The sequence below is a fragment of the Pinus tabuliformis genome, chromosome 1_1 (assembly GCF_031772625.1).
Source record: "Pinus tabuliformis cultivar Carrire ecotype Pingquan chromosome 1_1, CPIR1, whole genome shotgun sequence".
Taxonomy (NCBI): domain Eukaryota; kingdom Viridiplantae; phylum Streptophyta; class Pinopsida; order Pinales; family Pinaceae; genus Pinus; species Pinus tabuliformis.
In genome coordinates, this window is record NC_142297.1 from 598,492,017 (window position 1) to 598,512,605 (window position 20,589).

Consider the following 20,589-nt stretch of genomic DNA (forward strand, 5'->3'; position numbering starts at 1 on the left):
ACACACAAGGGTAGGAAACTTAACCCCAAAAGAAGCTAATATTGAAACGCCTTGAGGGATTTTCCTCCCAAGTGTCCCCATTAGTGAGAATGACACTGTTTGTTTGCGTGGAGATTATTACTATATCGCACCACCCGAAACTAAGCGAAAATGGGTATGTGTGTCAATTTTCCTAGACCAAGTGTGACCTCGTGCTTGACCCTTTTGTGAGGAGGGTTTCTTCAGGCCGCACTATTGCAAATGATTTAACTCCCTACCACAAGCTGCTAAGTTAATTTTGTAGCCTTGGAAGCAGTTAACTCACACTCCTATCTCCAAGACCCTAGCCTAAGCTAGTGTTGGTGTACTACAGTGAAAATAAAAGACAAAATTAGTTTATTTTACTATCGTGTTGATTTTAGTTTGTCGTTGTTTACACAAGCGGGATGCGGCATGAAACTGAGTTGGTGTGAATGACTCTTAGTTATTCACCTATGCAGCTATACGCAATTTTCAATTTTCAATTCGAAGAATGCTACTACAAGAGTGTAAGAGCCTTCTAACACACCAGTGGCTATTATGATGCACATCTAAACTTCTTGAAGGAAAATTATCCCAAATTTTGTTGAATTAATGACCCAAACAAAACATGAAGGCAAACCAAAACAATTCAAAAAGAAACCAAAGGAAAAGACTCCCATGCAAGAATGCAAAGCACTCTAAGAAACATCACAACTAGGAAAAAAACAAAGGCTAATCAAGAAAGAAACACACTAAAAGCAATCAAATCGAAAGCAAAAAGTAAAAAGGGTGGGCAAATGTCATCAAGCGAGGCTCTAGTCTAATGGCTTAACAAAGACCAATGTTTCTACAAGGGTCAAAACTAGACCCTAGAGATAGGAAGGCCTAAAAATATATCATATGAAGTGATACAAATCAATGAAAACGCACTCAAAATAAATTTACTAGATGACAACTGCACAACCAATCACAACACCACCAATTGTGATGAACACAAACAAGAGAGGGAATAGGTAACTTAAAAACAAGCGACCAAGCCACACAAAGGTAACAAAAGACCAAAGTGGGGATATCAAAAAGATTTAAGTAGTTACCAAAAGCAGCCAAAAAGATCTGAAACAGAGATCCAAAGATGAGAACACTAGTCCTCAAAGAATTTTTCGATAGAAACCTTGAAGAACACAAGCACAATGGATGATCCCAACCAATAAATAAGAATGGCTCAAATCTCATAAATAATTAGCAGTGATCAGCAAAAAAAATAAATAGATCCAACAAAATAATAGCAAGTTTTTAAGAACACACCTAAAAGATCAAGAAAATAACCGAAAGAAAACCCCAAAATTGGGAAAAAACATATAGAAAACAGGTTGATCTTTCAATTAGCCATATCTTTCTCATACAAACTTTATTTCATGTGTTTGTTTTTTGTTTTGAGGTAAAAAATCAAGAGGATATAGATTTGTAGTTATTTTTACTTAATTATGTATAGAAAGAACATAAATGAATAGAAAAAAGCAATTGCGTGCGAGGGCAGAAGAAAAATAAACTGCCCAATTTTCAATTGGCCATCACTTCCTCATATGGAGTTTGTTTTCAGTGATTTTCTTTTGTTGTTTTGTTTGGGGTTTTAAAAAATATGAAGGTAATTAATATATGTGTTTATTTAAATCAAATTCCATATAGAAAATTCTAGAATTTGATTTCAATTCTCATATTTGCTATTCCCTCATATAAAAAAATAAAAATAAAACTCTAGATCTAAGATCAGCTTAGATCTGAAGCAAGTAAAATCAAAGTAGATCAAAATGGATCCAAAAGAGTACAAATAACTCAATGGGAATAATAGAAAACAAAAAAAAAAACATAAACAAGAAGAGGGTATCTCAAACAAAAAGGGCAAAATAAAAATGCTCTCATTGAAAGCACAGTCCTATTGCAACTAGATCTGCAAGGAGCTATTGCTCCATGATCTCATGCTCGATTGAGATCACCAGACAACAAAATATAATGGCTAATGCGATCTAATAATGGCCCCTCAATCCAATGGTCATGCATGCAACAAGCAATCAGATCTATGCTATAGATAAGAGATCACACCTGGAATCCTTGCATGTCAGAGAAGGGTTTTGAGTTCAATGTAGATCTTGCACTCCACTCGAGCGATCCAACACGTTTGCACGAGATCTCTATCCATGCACACAAACACAACTAAATAAGGACAATATTTGATTTTCCTCGGAAGATCATTAGATCAAAACCAATAGATGCAATCATATAATATATTGAACAAAAATTCATGTAAGGAAAGGGAACACAAACTTTTATTAACCATGTAAATGGAACTACATCAATTGTATACCATCAACGCAAAGAATATCCTCTCCTCCAACATGTGTATGGCCTCCTCTCCCAAGGTGTTAGAGCTCTCGCACTGTTTGCTTTTGGTCCTCTCCCTTATTCCCTCTTGGTGAGATTATAAAGGCTCATTCTATGCTCCAGGAGAATGTATCTAGACACCTAGGGGATTGAGAAGTTAGGAAACTTCTAAAATAATGGACCCATAGCCAACTCATACACAAGTGGGTCAATTTAATCTCCTTGGGAATGACAAACTCTAGAAACCTTTTGCACAATTATGAGTTTTTTTCTCAATTATCTCAATTATGAAATAAATATTATCTCATAATTATAATATTTTGGCAAAATAATTATGAGAAATTGCTAAATTATGTAATTTAACCCTTTTAACATGGGATAAATCTCACATAAGTAAAACAAAAGGTGAAAAGGGGATGCATTTAAGCCAAACAACTAAGTAAGTTGATATTGGGTTTCTCTCACTATAATGGAGTGGAAAATAGGGTTATAACACTTGCCTTGCATGCGTGGGGAGCTTTTTTCTGAGAAAGCAAAATACATCCTTAGATTTGAGGGACCTATTTTTAGCAGCTAGGGGTTACATGCAAAAGTCGTTGTAGAAACCTCCTGCCAAGTGTCGCTTTTTTCCTAGAATTATGGCATGCACGTCATAAGACTCGATCATGCCAAACTATTTATTCGACACTTTAAAGCTCATTCTTCACTTCGATCTTGGAGATCTGACATTCCCAATGCATTTAGGAACCTTCGTCACACTTATTGTAACTTTTTCCCGGTTAGTCTGCTTTTCATGTATTTTGCTACTTTTCTGGCACTTTTTGTATTTCAGTTTGTGTGAGTGTTGTTTTCTTGGTTTTGTTGAATGCTTGTTATCTTTTTAATGCATGTTAGCTTGTAGAAGCATTGTTTCAAGTTTTTCATTGCATTTACTTGTTGTCGCATGAATGACATTGTTTATGCACTTATGGTCGTCATTGCAACGAATCGCTTCACACACCTCACTATTTTCCCATTTTACTGAATCCTGCATTCACTAATTACATGCATGTTTATTCACTCATGTCTACACCCAAATTCTCACATGCATTTAGTCCTTACTATTTTCAGTCGCTTGTTAGTAGGTCTGAGCTGCCTTGGCCTAGACCTTGCCTAGCCCGGATTTTACTACAAATTTCTGGGATGGAAGGCCTTGCATTGCTCCTGGAAATTACGTAGATCTTACCTCACAGTGGCCTCCCCAGATGTGCTCTGTGAAATTTTGAGAGGAAGTGCCTCAGTTGGCCCCTAAAATTATGCAATGCAATTTTTCTGGGTTGCAGTCATGCTGACTGAAACTGTGCATTGCACAGTTCCAGTCCTCAGTAGGCCAAGATGGACTATGCTCTGCGCAGAGTTTTAGTAGCCAGTTAGCTCACTAGCTGTCACACCCCTACACTTGAGGTAGTCTTCCAACCGCTTGTAGCAAGGTGCGGCACCATCGAACGCTTTCTTTTCACCAATACTAACATTCGTGGACTACGCCTACTTTCACATTAACATACTTAGTTTGTGTTTCACAACCAAGTAAAAGCAATTATCCTTTATACTTAATGAAGCCCATACTCATTCATTATCATCATGCAATTAACCAAGAACAATAACAATTGCAACAAGTATAAAGAGGAGGGGCAACTCCCCGTAATGTGAGTCTGCCCGACAATTTTATTAAAAATATCAGATTTACAACACAAGTGTGTCTTGGCTGAACCAAGTCTCACACTTAGCCAAATTTACAAAGATAAGCAACCTGCTTTTACAATCATGTGCACCCTTGCACAAAGAGAAGTGCTCACCGAGCCACTTATCCTCTCTACCAAGTCCTGCACAAATCTGCATCCAAACTGAACCCCAGCACACTTGCCTACACCTCACCCGGCACAAGAATACACTAAAACTGCACCTTGATAGAGCGCATGAGATATGCGCAGTTCTATCTTTCCCTTGCGCAGGTTTTACCCCTCTTATGCGTAGAAGTGATGATTCCTTGGTTGGTTTATGAGCCTCCATGCTCCACATACTTATACCCTTCCTACGTGGGTTTACATGGGTGTGCAGCCCCATGGCGACCCCACAACCACTCATAACACATGCCCATATGTATTATTTACAATTCGGCTTCCATTTCTTTAACCATTGCATATATGTGTGTCGTTCCAACACTTACTCGCATAAGTGTTTTTCCCCAACGTTGCATATATCGTCGCATAATGTCGCACCTTTCCTCTGCGCGCTCGTGCGCCCGCCCGCGCGCCCGCTCTCATGCACGACTCGCTGGTGCCCGTCGCGTTCATCTCCCGAAGGCCTTACATCCTCCTCCACCTGAAATCGTTGTCGTCCTCGACAACATACCATCCCGGTAGCCATCCACCAAGATCATCACTCATCTGTGATGTGAACTCCTCTTCGCAAGGCAAACATCCTTGCAACATATGTAGAGACTCTTCTCCACTATGTTTCGGCTTAATGACCAGCTATCACCAAGCTCACCATACCAAGGCATGTACCTCCATGGTATGCTCTCTATCAGATATCTTCTTGATCCATGATTGCTGACCTCTTGTCTTCATCATGTGTCCCCATGTGAACCTTCGTCATGATACTCCAACATAATGCCAACACATCTCTGTACACTTCACGACCCCATGTCCGAACTAGTTGGGTGATCAGTCCAACCATACGCTCAATCCATGAGAGTGAACATCTTATGCCACCATCAGTTGTTCCTCAAACATTTGCCACATCCTTGACTCATCAAGAATCTATCTCCACAATCCATGCTCAGGTCCATGGAACTCCATCCATCTCATCTGCAACATGCCATGATGCTTGATACCAAGACATCATCATCCATATGTGTGTGTCTCCTCCATATGAAGAGATCATCTCATCAAACCAACTCTCAATGTGCCACATCTAGGTCCATGAAGTCACCTTCATCATCTCTACAATGTGATATCCCTCAAGTCTCCATAGAAACAAGTATGCACTTGTCTCACCTATCCATGTGTAACAAGTAGTTGAGTCTCGGCTCAACCCATGCCCAAGTCAAGGCAGGCATCATCATTATCATAACTCCATCACTCCAAAGTGTCTCATATCGATCCTCCACATCAAGTCACTCTTCCAAGCCATGCCCACTCACGTACTTTGAAAATATGCATCCCATACTGCATCAAAGTCACCTGACCTCAGCTCCTCAATGCATTAGATCCTCTAAGTCCACCATATATGAAGTCCCTAAAAGTCACAACAATCTCATGTCAACATGAGCTCCATAAACCATCCCAACCAACATCTCAGCAAGCATACAAGATGCCTCAGCTCTCCATGTAGTAGGAATGCTTCATAGTTGCTCACAAGTCCATCCAAGTCCATGGTCTTGTTGTACCTAAGCACACAACCTCTCCATCGACTTCATAAGTAATAAGTCTCCATGTCACACTAGCAAATCCACCTGCATAACATTCTTGCCTTGGCACTCCTCCTTGGATGTCCACAATGACACCTCTATAAGTGCTCTCACATAATGTCCTTGCATAAGACTGCCATGCTCCATGTCTTCAACTTGATATCCATGACTAAGTTGCCCATGTAGTCCATCACAACCATCGGTCATCTCACCCAAGTTTTCAATCTTCGGTTTAGTGAACTCGGTCACCCAACCATCTCATCATGTCATGAGTCCCTCCACCATAGCTCCTCCACCAAAGTGTCCATCAAGACTATCTCTTGGTCTCGGCCATGAGAATTCCACCCAAACTTTACAGGTGTGTGCCCTTCTTAAACTGTCCATGAGTCATGCCAGGCACTTAGCCAATTCTCCATGTGGCTAAAGCATGACCCAATCCTCCACAATGATCATCATGTTCCACCCTTGTCAAGGGCCTTTGCACCTTCTACCATAAGGTCACAAATAACCCCAACAAGTCCTGCAACAATCGACAACCCTTGCTTCTCCATACAAGGTCTCATCATAGACATCCATGGTAAGATCCTCCCTAGCATTGGCAAACTGGCTTTGCCCTCTCCTGCATACGGTCCACCTCCCAAATGTCCCAATGAAACACAAGTACCAATACTTACTTCATCATCATGAGGCTTCTCCATGTGAGTGGCCTCATCCATCCATGTCCACAAACTGCACGATCCTGGTTCAACTTGATCAGCCTCAAGTTCATCTCCCATCATGACCATGTTTGCAACATCTTCAACTATCACGGCTTCCTCTTCCTTGGTAGCACAATCTGCAACTTCATCTTGCTCCATTGTCCAACCAAGTCGAAGAAACTCTTCCTCAACATTCTTTTCCAAGCCTTCAAGTTCTTCATGGATTCGGGGCCTCTCTTCCTTCAACCTCTTTAACCTGTCCAAGGTAAGCAAGAGCTTCCTTCCACCTTCTCCCAAACGCCATGCCTTATCGCTCAGCTTGGTCCAAGCACCGAGCTTTACCCCTGCTAAACCTGCTTCCACTGTCATGAGCAACCCTGCTCAAAACCGAGTCTTGAATTCACCTTCAAATGCTTCAACCCCTGAACCTGTTCAAGCCTCAATATCACCTGTCAAATACCCAAGTGTATGCACACTTGCTTCGCCCAGCTTCTTGCAAGACTTCTCCAAGTCTTCAGACCCGCTCTAATACAAATTGTCACGCCCCTACACCTGCGGTAGTCTTCCAACTACTTGTAGCAAGGTGCGGCACCACCGAACGCTTTCTTTTCACCAATACTAACATTCATTGACTACGCCTACTTTTCACATTAACATACTTAGTTTGTGTTTCACAACAAGTAAAAGCAATTATCCTTTATACTTAATGAAGCCCATACTCATTCATTATCATCATGCAATTAACCAAGAACAATAACAATTGCAACAAGTATGAAGGGGAGGGGCAACTCCCCGTAATTTGAGTCTACCCGACAATTTTATTAAGAATATCAGATTTACAACACAAGTGTGTCTTGGCTGAACCAAGTCTCACACTTAGCCAAATTTACAAAGATAAGCAACCTGCTTTTACAATCATGTGCACCCTTGCACAAAGAGAAGTGCTCACCCGAGCCACTTATCCTCTCTACCAAGTCCTGCACAAATCTGCATCCAAACTGAACCCCGGCACACTTGCCTACATCTCACCCGGCACAAGAATACACTAAAACTGCACCTTGATAGAGCGGATGAGATATGCGCAGTTCTATCTTTCCTTGCGCAGGTTTACCCCTCTTATGCGTAGAAGTGATGATTCCTTGGTTGGTTTATGAGCCTCCATGCTCCACATACTTATACCCTTCCTACGTGGGTTTACATGGGTGTTCAGCCCCATGGCCGACCCCACAACCATTCATAACACATGCCCATATGTATTATTTACAAGTCGGCTTCCATTTCTTTAACCATTGCATATATGTGTGTCATTCCAACACTTAGTCGCATAAGTGTTTTTTCCCCAACGTCGCATATATCGTCGCATAATGTCGCACCTTTCCTCTGCGCGCCCGTGCGCCGCCCGCGCGCCCGCTCTCGTGCACGACTCGCTGGTGCCCATCGCGTTCATCTCCCGAAGGCCTTACACTAGCAGTCGAGACTGTGCTCTGCGCAGTTCTGGCAGTCAGTCTCCCAACCTCCTAGAGAAAATTGTGCAAATTTTCCAGTCAGTCACCCAGGTGTGTTGCATGTCATCGCTCAAGTTGCTTTTGGTTTTCACTAATAGTTTTTTTGCTATGAGTGTTGCTCTATCTTCAGGTATCACATGTGTTCATCAGTCTCTCAGTAATACAAGTACAATGGCTTCCAAGAGAGAAGGGTCAAAGGACACTGTTGAGAGTGTAACTAAAGATGTGGTTGAGAAAGTCTCTATTGGATTGCCATCTATGAAGACACTAAGTTGTTCTTAGACAAGGAGATCAAGATCAAATGGCAGGACATCAATGACATATTTTCAAGCGCCTTTGAGGAGAATTTGGAGGACTACAGAGTCTATGTCAACATACACAAGTCTGGCTTGTACAGGTTTGCATGTAGGTATCTTGCATTTCCATGCATGGACATGATCCACTGGACTGTCTCACAAACTGATCCAGAGACAATGGTGTTGAACAGTGTCAGTGGAAAAAAAAATTCTACCTTCAGGGCAAAGACCTTTCAAGAGACGTATCACTTGCCGTAGTTGGTGAACACAATGGATGTACCCTTCACCAATCCCAACAGCAGTGCAAAATCAAGAGACATCTTGAAGAGTTGAGTGAGAAAACCATCTAAGTTTAAGACAACACCCAACCAGAAATACATGACAAAGATACTACGTAAGGCTTATTAGTTCTTGGTCATCTTCGCATGTCGTTTATAAGGCCAAGAAAGTACAGAGACCTTCCCGAAAAGTTGGGTGATCATGTTGTATCAGCTGGCAAACAAAGGAAGACCTTTCAATTGGTCTGATATGTTGACTCTCCAGCTGAAGGGGCAAGTAACAGATGGTCGGAATCCACCCAAGTGTGAGCAAGAAAATCTATTCATGTTCACCTACATTCTTGATGTCCGTCAGTAATTCCCTAGCTTGGGTTGGGCATGGACACTTTCCAAAGACTCTATGCACACCTATTGCAGGTTGTTATCTGAGTGCAGCTTTCATGGAGTTATACTATAGCTATCAAACCACTTTGTCACCCCGGTGTACAGGATGATCTTTGAGCAGGATCTGCCTTGCATGCCCCAGGCAATGATGGAGGCATTGGTTAACATAGCAGATTGGTATGCCTCATCCTTTGGCACCTTCATCCGGATGTACAACACAGAGAAGGCTCTGCATGTTTTACCAAAGTTTTCCATGGACAAGTTGGTCATGAAAGAGGTTGAATACCACATCTTGAGAGGGTTGTCAGCAAAACTTCACATGAAGAAGAAGGCACCTTGGCCCACTCTCTTCCTTTGCGGATCAAGTTGTATGAGATCTAGAATCTCAAGCACACTGAGACTGAGATGGAGGAGTTCAAGAAGTTCACCTTCGGAACCAAAAGTTTCAATCCATATGACCCGCATCGCTTAGTGGAAGACTATTGTGCGAGAGTGTATCATCCTTGGATCCACAAGGCATGTCATTGGCCTAAGGAAGACCTGTGGAGATACTTCTATAACTCCTTAAGGCTCAATGAACTAGTCAGAGTGGCTATAGAATGGTTAGCAGTGAAAAAGGCAGCAACATCTCAGAGGACAACAACATCAGTAGTAGCATAGGGCAGCAGACTTACACATGAAAAAGGAAAGAGAAAGGTTGTTGACAGTGCACACGCGGAGCAAAGCTGCAAGTTCAAAGAATATCCACTTGTATTAAGAGTAACTTTGGAGATTGAGGCAAAGCTGCGATAGCGCAACAGAAGGATTGCACAAAGATAGAGGGAGAAGAGAAAATTGGAGGAGGGAGAGAAGAAGTTGTAGGAGTTGAAGCAACAACTAAGGGAAGAACAAGAGTTATGTAGAAGAGAGAAGGAAGCGCAACAAGAAAAAGAACAATAGGAGGCGCAACATGCACACATTGATGAAATTGTGCCAATATCGGCTATTTATTCATCAGAACAAGTGGTAGATAGAAAACAGGGTGAGCAGTTGCAGGAGTAGGAATTTGTTTAGGAGATAGAACAGATGTTGGAACAAATGGACACGGATGTTGTTCAGCCAGAGCAAGATCAGGATATGGACCTCATGCCCAAGGACCAAGAGGTCACTCCATTGGCTTCACCAGATCTGGGAGCAGAGAAAGTCCCAAGTGATCAAGGAGATACTAAAATCCTTGAGGACAATCCAAAAGCAGATGTGCACAACATATCCTTCAACGAGTCATAACACAGAGTTGTGCAGTCGTGCAAAGTGCCCACTCCAGATGTCCATGTATCTCATGCACATTTTTAGGAATGAGTGATCGTGTCTGATGTGTGCAAATATCCAGCTGCATTGGCTGATGCTACAAAGACATATGCCAATGCCAATAGCTCAAGTGTGAGATTCTTGATAGCTGAGAACGAATGCATGGCTAAGGAGTTACAAGATGCCAAGAAGAAATAAAAGCAAGCTACAACATCTGCGAGAGTAGAGTTAAAGAAAGAAATACTTGATGATGTATTGTCTCTCGAGAAAATCTTGTAGAAGTTGTACTTCAAGTTGGTCACTGTGCATAAGTCAGTTGTCCATCTTAAGGGTTGGTAGCAACGCTGTGCTAGGAGAGCATGCATATTGACAAACACACACACTCTTGTCGATCACATGGAGATATGGACAATGAGGTAGAAGGGAGCTTCATTGTACTTGCCAAAGATGATGAAGCCAAAGGTAGTGGAGTTTAAGGCACACATCTACAGTCAGATACGAAACTATGAGGAACTCCCACAACTCATCACAAACTTACAGGCTTCACATGAACGAGTGTTCAGGAGTATGGATGTGATTGTGCACACCCATGTGATCCCATCCATTGACACACTCACCGAGGTGAAAGCAAAGAAGCAAGTCCGACTGGAGCTGGACATGTACTTCGAGCAATTGATGTGCATAGCCACCAATGCATATTTGCATATGAGCACAGACACTATGCACTAGTATGTCGTTGGTCCGATTTCACTCAAGGCCATGATGCGCATGTTATATGACGAGTTCGAAAGATGTGCCAAATTAGTGTACTTGGATGCAATAGAGACAAGAGTTTGCTTTTAGAAGGATGTCACCACAGAGTATGCGGACACCATAACAGACTACCAAGCTTGGCATTAGTTTGCCACCATCGATCACCAAGAGGATGTCGACGAGTTAGTATTCCCACAGTTGTGTGAGTCTTAGTGATGTTTTGCATGGCTTACTCAAGGCCATTTTTGTCTCACATGGGTACATGTGCAGATTTTATTGTAAACATGTTGTAAAGTGAAAGGCCAAGTATCAATAGTAGAATGTAAACAATCATGTGTAAGTTGAAGAATCATGAGGGTAGGCTAAGAGTCACAAAGGGGAATGTGGAGGGGCACCCCACCCTTTGCTATATATAGAACCTCATAACTCATTGTACGGCCTTTTGGGAGCTAATCTTCTGATAGGTATAACTTAGAGAAAGCATTGAGTGTATTGTAACGAGCCTTGGCTTCTCCACAGCTCAGAGCGAGTACATCTCTTTGGAGGAGCAGACATCAGTGAATTTAACGTTATACTATTGGGGCTAGTGGTTGTCATTGTTGTATGTATGATTGGATCTTTCACTCTTTTAATATAATAGATCCAACGTGTTTCATGCATATATTGTTATTGTAGTTCGGCTATCCTGGTTACTCTAACGATGTATGTAGTTGTAATTTACGCATGTAGGTATGAACTATTCTGTATGTGTTTATATGAATCTTATGAAGCGTCTTGTTGGTATAGCTCATCACTTTGGATAGTCGGCTATCCTGCTTTCCATATCGTGATGTCTTTCAGCTCGTGTGTTCCCTTTCAAGCTGCGTGCTATCACATGCTTCTAAGGGGCGCACTCTTCTCCCCTTCCGTGTGTTAGAGCCTTTCATGCACATTCGTTGATTTGGTGCAAGGCCACACCCTTGCTTCGAACAGGGACATCTTACTTACCTCTGCCTGCAACCACAGTGAAGACAATACCATACTACCCACTACTAGGACTCCTACTCCAAACGTTCTGAGGCCTAGTTGGAACTTCTTACCCAGGAGATCCCTTCACATGTTGGCAGGTCCAACACTGTCAAACAGGATTGTAATATTAATATATAAGGTTTATAATATTAGGTTTCAATGTTAATTGAAAACTTACTCACTTAGTTGAACACTTAACTTACACTTACTTATATTGAAACCCTATAATAAAACCCTAATACTAAACTCATTACTAAAACTTTAATATTAAAATTCAATATTTTAATATTATAAAACCTAATTATTACTTATATAATTATTATAATTATATAATAATTAATATTAATGTTAAATCCTTACCATGCATCTAATAATTATTAATGTGATATGATATACACTTATTTGCATATATCAACCAAATTTAATAATGCAGTTGTGGATGTAATTAATATAAAATGAAATGATATTTTAAGGTCCACGTCTATGAGACCACTGGATCCGGTTTTTCTCGCTTTTTACAATTCAACCCTTTTCCGATTCAAATTGATGATGAGCTGACTCAACCTTCCAACAATCCCCTTGCTAAAAAGACAATGTCAAGAAAGTGATGCTAACATGTTCTCATAACTTTCTCTAATATCTTTGAATGCATTACATTCCAAATGAAATGTTTTTCCGATTCCACAACTCTAGTAAGTTGGTCTTTAATTGAGCAAGAACCTTTGCCCTCCACGAAATGCTAGCTCCAATGAACTCTTTTTCTTATAGATCACACGTAGGGTTGAATTCTCAATGTAATATTTCTTCTTTCTACCCAACTCTTTTCCCCATACCTTTTTACAAAACTTCTCCATGTATATTTATAATATATCAACCATATTTATTAATGTGATTGTGTTAATTATATAAATACCAATTATCAAAATATATCCAAACTATAATTATATATCATAAAATTGTATCAAATTTATATGTAACACAATAATATATCTAAATTTAAATAAATAATATATATAAATAATAGTATTTAAAATATTTAATCAAATTCAACACGATGTATATCTAATAATAATAATATATATATATTTTGAAATTTATCCTGCAACTATGCTGGTAAGACCATTAAGTTGAAAAAAAAATTACAATTTAATGATTGATTAGAGGGGTGAAGGATGTGAAGTTGTCGTAACATTTATTTGAAATCCAGGGCTAGTGTTGTCTATGGAAATAGAAAATTTAAGTCCGGCGATGCTAATGGTTTCCATTAAGAGAATGGGATAACATCGAAAAAGGATGAATGGTGTATCCAAAGCATTTGGGCGACGGGAAAAGCGTAAAATGCGGAATGGGTACACCACGAAATTACCACGCACTTGCTTTTTATGTCGGTGGATGCCACCTGTTTTGGTTGGAGACTTAACGTCTCATCACAAAGAATCATATCATGTGTGGGTGGATGCAAATGGTTAGCATGTCTGTGGAAATAGAAAATTTAAGTCCGGCTATGCCAATGGTTTCCATTAAGAGAATGGGATAACATCAACCGCCAACTGTCGTGGACAGTGAATCGAACACAAAATATCTCGTCGCAGTGAAAAGAGATGAATGGAACTTCCAAAGCATTTGGTCGACGGGGAAACGCGTAAAATGCGGAATGGGTACACCACGAAATTACCACGCACTTGCTTTTTATGTCGGTGGATGCCACCTGTTTTGGTCGGAGACTTAACGTCTCATCACAAAGAATCATATCATGGCTTGGTGGATGCAAGCTGGTTTGCATAAACGATTGGGTCCCGGTCCAACTGAAGGAATCACATCTTTGGTAAAGCAGATTTGCGCACGGAACTCAAGGACGTCCGCTCCCAGTCTCCCACTCCCTTGGATTTTGTGTCGGTGGATGCCACCTATTTTGGTCGGAAACTTAACGTCTCATCACAAAGAATCATATCATGGGTTGGTGGATGCAAGCTGGTTTGCATAAACGATTGGGTCCCACCGTCCCGGTCCAACGGAAGGAATCACATCTTTGGTAAAGCAGATTTGCGCAAAGAAATGAACGCAGGCCTTCCAAACGCTTTACGCGTACAGGAACTGATAGATTACGATATAACTTCAAATATATATCGCCACTTGGTTTGCTCAAGGAAATGAGAAGCTCAGTGATCAACCACATTCCAGAGCTGTTTTGTTTTCAATCCTGTGCCCAACCATTGGGGTGTTGATACACAGGCAATAATAGCAAAGTGCAGCTGGTAAGTTCCTTGCCCTCCTGAATCTTTCAGACGCAAATATTGAGGGTCAGCGCACTTTCTGTTATTCTGTATCCAATGGCAAACGTTAACTTTACCCCCGCCCGTGACGGAACATCCTCCGCATCCACCTCCCAGGGCAATACCAACAGCTATGTGTATCAAGTGTTTCTAAATCACCGCGGTCCTGATGTGAAGGAAGGACTCGCTAAAGATATCTACAATCGCCTTAAAAGACTCGGATTATCAGTTTTTCTGGACCAGGAAGAACTGCAAAGAGGAGAGAAGTTGGATGCCCAAATCGAAGGGGCTATTCGAACAGCCACTGTTCATGTGGCGATATTCTCTCCAAATTATGCTCAATCTAGATGGTGTCTCGATGAACTCGTAGCGATGAGGGAACAGATGTTGAAGTCGGAGTCAACAATATTCCGGTCTTCTACAAAGTCGAGCCCGCAGATCTTCGTGACGAAGATCGAGTTTATGCTAGAGATTTGGGCGTGCTTGAAAGGAAGAGAGCATCTGATACTCAAGACCCACGGTACGACCCCAAGACCATAGAAAAATGGAGGAATGCTCTTTCTGCTGTGGCGGATATTGTCGGTTTTGAGCTCAAGGACAAGTAAGACCCTCCAACTCTCCTATTATTTGAGTTTTGTACTTTGCAGTATATAACAGATTATTTATTTAGATATTTCTCGTTAGTCTATTAACTGTGATTTGAATATTGTTCAGGGAAGAGTCGCAGCTCGTCCAGGAGGTCGTCCAACAGGTTGTGAAAAAGGCTCGCAAACCGCCTCTTGACGTCGCCAAATATCCTACTGGCCTCGATAAAAAAATTAAAGATGTGGACAGAACATTGTCGTCACTGCAGCGCCAAAGCAAGAAGGCTACAATTTTGGGAATTGTAGGTTTTGGCGGGGTCGGGAAAACTACCCTGGCCAAACAATTCTTCAACCGAGAGAGAGAGAGATCAAATTACAGTCGATCTTGCATCTTATTTGATGTCAGATCCAGATATTTACCTTCCCTGCAGAGTAGCCTTCTTAAGGAGCTGATTAAATTCGATGCACAAATAAATAGCGTCGATGAAGGCACAGGGATGCTCAAAGAGAGGCTCAAAACAGATTCTCGACGGTCTCTCATCATTTTAGATGATATTGATCATATTGATCAACTGGATGCATTATATGCACCCGTTAAAGATACTATTGATGTAGGTAGCTTAATTTTAATTACATCTCGTAATAAGGATGTGCTTAGAAGCTCCGGTATTGGTGAGTCATCCATTTACACACTGGAAGGCATCAATCGACAGCAATCGCAAGAGCTCTTTTGCAGGCATGCCTTCGGTCAACCCGGTCCTGTTGTAGGATTTGAAAAAGTAGTTAAGGAGTTTTTGAATGTCTGCGATGGTTTGCCCCTGTCGCTTATAGTGCTTGGGGCGCTTCTTCATGGAGAAGGCAAAACCTCCAAAGTACTTCCGGAAGATATACGGAGCACACTTAGAATTAGCTATGATGCACTAGATAAAGAGGAAAAGCAAATATTTTTAGATATCGCCTGTTTCTTTATAGGGAAAGACAGGGATACCGCTATAAGAGTATGGGATGGATCCAACTGGGAAGGGTTGCTGGGTCTTTGGAAGCTGGAAAAAGATGCCTCGTGGAGGTGGAGGGTGGAAACTGTCTCAGAATGCACGACCACCTTCGAGACCTAGGCAGAGATATAGCTGAAGGTCTAGAACATCCCCGTCGTCTTTGGCACTTCACAGAGAATTTTCCTGATAATATGGCTCGTCCATCATTTGTAAGTATTCTGAAGCTTTCGACGGACTTTCAAAATAGCTTCGTGTTATCAAAATTGTCTGTCAATTTTTAAATCTTAAAACTAACAGCTGGGGGTGAACAATTCAGGTGCGTGGGAATAATAAAGGTCCAACCGAAGCATGTTGCAGCTGCTTGGGACTGAAAGTGACTCTGTTGAACGAATATTCAGCAGTGAACAGTTACCACCGCTAGTATATCTGCACTGGGAGGACTGTCCGAAGTCCTCTTTAGCTCCCTCGATTCCATTAAATAATTTAAGTGTGTTACATATAGAGGGGAAACGACTGAAAACACTCTGGCAACATGAATCTGAGGTAGTCATTTGTTTTCTGAACAGATCTATTTACCTTTTTTAATAGTGTATGAATTGTTGTACTAGCGTGTTGTTATAGTATGACACAATGCGAAAATGCTGTAGAGGCTCAAACTCACTTTAATAATGCATGTGAACATTGCAGGCACCTCTGCAATTGAGGGAGTTGCATATTGATGCTCCCCTTTTAGAGGTTTCAAAGTCCATTGGAAAACTGAAGCATCTTGCATTTCTGAAGCTGTCGGCAACCTTTCGGGAACTCCCAGACTCAGTGGGGAACCTGTCGGCCCTCCAAAGTCTTGACTTGATCAAGTGCCGCTCTCTGGAGACACTCCCAGACTCAGTGGGGAACCTCTCGGGCCTCCAAAGTCTTCACTTGAGCCACTGCCGAATTCGGGAACTCCCAGACTCAGTGGGGAACCTGTCGGGCCTCCAAAGTCTTGACTTGATCGAGTGCCGCTCTCTGGAGACACTCCCAGACTCAGTGGGGAACCTCTCGGGCCTCCAAAGTCTTCACTTGAGCTACTGCCGAAGTCTGCAGACACTCCCAGACTCAGTGGGAAACCTGTCGGGCCTCAAAAGTCTTAAGTTGAACACCTGCGATGATCTGAAGATGCTTCCAGAGTCGATTGGGAACCTGTCGGGCCTCCAAAGTCTTCGCTTGAGCGGGTGCGACAGTCTGCAGACACTGCCAGACTCAGTGGGGAACCTGTCGGGCCTCCAACGTTTTTACTTGATTGCCTGCAACAGTGTGCAGACACTCCCAGACTCAGTGGGGAACCTGTCGGGCCTCCAAAGTCTTGACTTGGGCAATTGCCTCGCTCTGAAGACACTCCCAGACTCAGTGGGGAACCTGTCGGGCCTCCGAAGTCTTGACTTGAGCGGGTGCTCCGCGCTGCAAACACTCCCAGACTCAGTTGGGAACCTGTCGGGCCTGCAAAGTCTTCTCTTGGTAAGGTGCTCCAGTCTGCAGACACTCCCAGGCTCAGTGGGGAACCTGTCGGGACTCCAAAATCTTCGCTTGGTAGGGTGCTCCAGTCTGCAGACACTCCCAGACTCAGTCTCAGTGCGAGCCTGTCGGGCCTCCAAAAAGTATCTATTTAGGCGGTAGAATGGCCCTTTTTCCGCGACCCACATGAAGATTTTGGGAGGAGTAATAACTCTTCGTTCCTGACATTCCAGCTCGTCTCCGATCTGTGAGGGGATGTCAGTTTTACAGCTGCGTTCGGATCCATTGTCAGGATGACGAGGGGAGGGTAACAGTGAAGGAGGGTGGCGGAGCTAGGAAAGGGTGACGGAGGGCGGAGAGATTGCGGATGGCCGGAGCCGGACTATTTTCTGACTCGTGACGGAAAATGGACCATTCTAGGTAGACTACTCCCTTGACTTTAGGCAATGCTCCCGTCTGCCGCCGCTCCCCACTGACTTTAGCCGATGCTCCAGTCTGCCGCCGCTCCCCACTGACTTTAGCCAACGCAGACTGATGCTGCCGTCTGGCGATCCTCAGTCGGAAATTTTAGCCGATTCAATCACCCGAATGGTGCGCTGGCGAGTAAGGTAGGGTGTAATAGAAGGTACATTTTGAAATATGTGGATGCGAGCACGAACATGGTCGTGCAATTAAGATTGTTTTCAAATATTTCATTTGTTAATGTTAAGATGGTTCATTTTATGATGCATAAGTACAACGATAAGTGGTTCAAACGTCCACATAAAATCTGATAAGTGATTTTATTGGAATTTTTTTTGTATTAATCCTAAATCAAAGTTATTAAATTAACTTGGTAAATTTTAATGTAAATTAACATTTTTTGGTTAAATTAAATTAAAAAAAATTACATTAAAATTTATTAGTATTATTATATTTATAAATTTATTAGATTGATATTTAATTGTATAAAAAAATAGATTTATTATTAAAAATCCATTTAATAATAAAAATTCAGCCCATAATTTATTAATATTTTTTCAAATACTTATTAATAAACTTAATTAAAAATATTATTTAACCCAAAAGATTTTCTTTATTTTTTAATTCTTTATCTATAACTCTAAACTCTTTATTATTTAAAAAAATTTAAATAAAAAATTATATTTATAATTTAATTTTCAAACTTTGAAGCTCTCAATTTATATTTAAGGACTTATCATTTTAACAAATTTCCATTTTAATATATACATTTCTCAAATGTATAAAGACATAAATCCAGAAGCTTTCGATATGGATATTTATTTTTCAATTTAAAAAGTTTAAATTAATTTTTTTTAAAACATATATTTCTGTAGAATTTCTTTATTGGTGAATTACAATTTATGTATTTTAAGTTTTATTTTAATTTTTTATTTTTTATTTATAATTATTTTTTAATGTATATTTATATTTTTCATTATTAATTTATCTTGAGCATAAATAATGTAAAAAACTTTATAATATTATATAAAGTTTTTCTTTTTAAAGGTTTTAATTAAAAATTTTGTATAGTTTATATTAAGTATGGTATTTTCAATCTATTAAAATTAGTGTAATTTCAAAATATATAAATATATGTATATGTAATTAATTAAATAGATATTTATGAGGTGTAGATTAATTAGTTTGTGTGGGCTTTAGTTTCTATTAACTGTTTAGTTCAAATTTTATTGGGAGAAGCTGATAGAGATAAAAATGTCCCAATTAGTAATATTGATGGTGCATTTATATTTATTTGGAAAAATAAACTCATTATGTGTGTTGTATTATATTGAAAAATATTTAACAAAAACTGATTTTATATTTAACAATTAAATTAGTGAGAGCTAGATTTTCATGTAGGCATCTTCACTCTTTGTGGAATAGAAACTACATGTAATTTTTCATATATATATATATACCCACTCTCCAAGTTGTAAGTGGGAGAGATATTACTCATAACTCAAAAAGAGTTTAAGATTTGAGCTTAGTGGAGAGGAACAATTTTTTTTTTGAATCATAATTAGACCAAATTAAATATATTATATATATATTATATATATATATAACCAACTTTACAATGTTACAAAATTTTAATGTAACCATCTCTCTTCATCACCACATTTGAGTAAAAAAAATTCACTTCTTTGTAGACTTGATTTTTTGGGTTTCTATACTCATTTCCATTCAAATTAAATCGCATTATGTGGGTCAAAGTTTACGCACAACTCCCTTGTCATGCTTACATTGGGTCCATTTGAGGAATTACTTCAATAACACAAAGTTGTGACTCCTCCCTTTGAATGATTGATCCAAAGAACTCTTTTGAAAGTTCTTTTGGATAGAAAGGAAATAGGCCATTGGGTTGTTTTTAAGGATCACCACTTGGGCACTTTCGAAATATTTGACTAATTGAAGGAAATAGGTCATTGAGCTATTTTTGAATATTTCCTATAAGGATATTTGAAAGATCAACCCAATGTAAGGAACAATACGAGAATTTTGAGGTCTAAAATGGGCCTCCTAAAGATATTATAAAATAATAGTAGAATTAATAAAATAATATTAGATTACATCATCAACTTTTAGAGAGAAAAAAGAAAAAAACTATTTTTTCAACTCGTATTTTCGACTTATATCCCTAGGGGTTTACTCAAATTTTGAGGAGAAACACTCATTGGATGCATAATTTGATTCCTCATTCAAGGAGTAACCATGTTCCATACTTTCGATGGACTCTGCTACACAAAAAATGAGAAATACATTAAAAACGTGATTGCAATCACAATTGTTCATGTATTTCTCATTTTTCGTGTAGCAGTGTCCATCAAAAGTATGCAACTTGGGTACTCCTTGGATGAGGAATTAAATTTTGCATCCAACGAGTACTCCTGCTCAAAATTTGAGAAAAACCTTAGGGAGATAAGTTGAAAATATGAGTCGGAAAAAATAGTTTTATTAGTTTATTATTTTTTTATTTTTTACTCCAAAAATGGTGAATCATCCCCCATGGTTGACATCATCATATTGAATCCTATTGGTTGTTATAAAGTTTATTTTGGTTGTAAATTTTTCTTAGGAAGTCCATTTTAGATTTCAAAATTCCCTAAATGAAAGGTCATTAGGTCATTGAAATATTGTCCATCAAACACTTTTGAAAGAGATGTGAATAAAAGGACCATGAGGCCATTTTGAAAAATCATCCAT

At 40.1% G+C, this 20,589-nt stretch overlaps 2 protein-coding genes and 1 pseudogene across 2 annotated transcripts; 2 read left to right on the forward strand and 1 right to left on the reverse strand.

Annotated features, from left to right (window-relative positions):
- Positions 1–6,615, reverse strand: part of LOC149214686 (uncharacterized) — a 28,566-nt pseudogene extending 21,951 nt beyond the window's left edge.
- A 7,754-nt stretch (positions 6,616–14,369) lies between these two features.
- On the forward strand, positions 14,370–16,011 carry LOC149214687 (TMV resistance protein N-like). Its single transcript, XM_089389473.1, has 3 exons — positions 14,370–14,578; positions 14,683–14,913; positions 15,027–16,011. Exons 1-3 carry the CDS (start codon positions 14,370–14,372, stop codon positions 16,009–16,011), a joined length of 1,425 nt encoding a protein of 474 aa, XP_089245599.1.
- Positions 16,012–16,208: 197 nt separating this feature from the next.
- Positions 16,209–18,093, forward strand: LOC149214688 (uncharacterized). Its single transcript, XM_089392372.1, has 2 exons — positions 16,209–16,434; positions 16,579–18,093. Exons 1-2 carry the CDS (start codon positions 16,240–16,242, stop codon positions 17,542–17,544), a joined length of 1,161 nt encoding a protein of 386 aa, XP_089248498.1. The 5' UTR covers positions 16,209–16,239; the 3' UTR covers positions 17,545–18,093.
- Positions 18,094–20,589: the final 2,496 nt, after the last annotated feature.

Bases quoted from the DNA above. Each gene is read 5' to 3' on its own strand.
- LOC149214687 (XM_089389473.1), top strand. From the start codon at position 14,370: ATGGCAAACGTTAACTTTACCCCCGCCCGTGACGGAACATCCTCCGCA. The intron at 14,579-14,682 runs GTTGGATGCCCA...ATGAACTCGTAG, and splicing joins GAACTGCAAAGAGGAGAGAA to CGATGAGGGAACAGATGTTG. The intron at 14,914-15,026 runs GTAAGACCCTCC...AATATTGTTCAG, and splicing joins GGTTTTGAGCTCAAGGACAA to GGAAGAGTCGCAGCTCGTCC.
- LOC149214688 (XM_089392372.1), top strand. From the start codon at position 16,240: ATGTTGCAGCTGCTTGGGACTGAAAGTGACTCTGTTGAACGAATATTC. The intron at 16,435-16,578 runs GTAGTCATTTGT...TGAACATTGCAG, and splicing joins TCTGGCAACATGAATCTGAG to GCACCTCTGCAATTGAGGGA.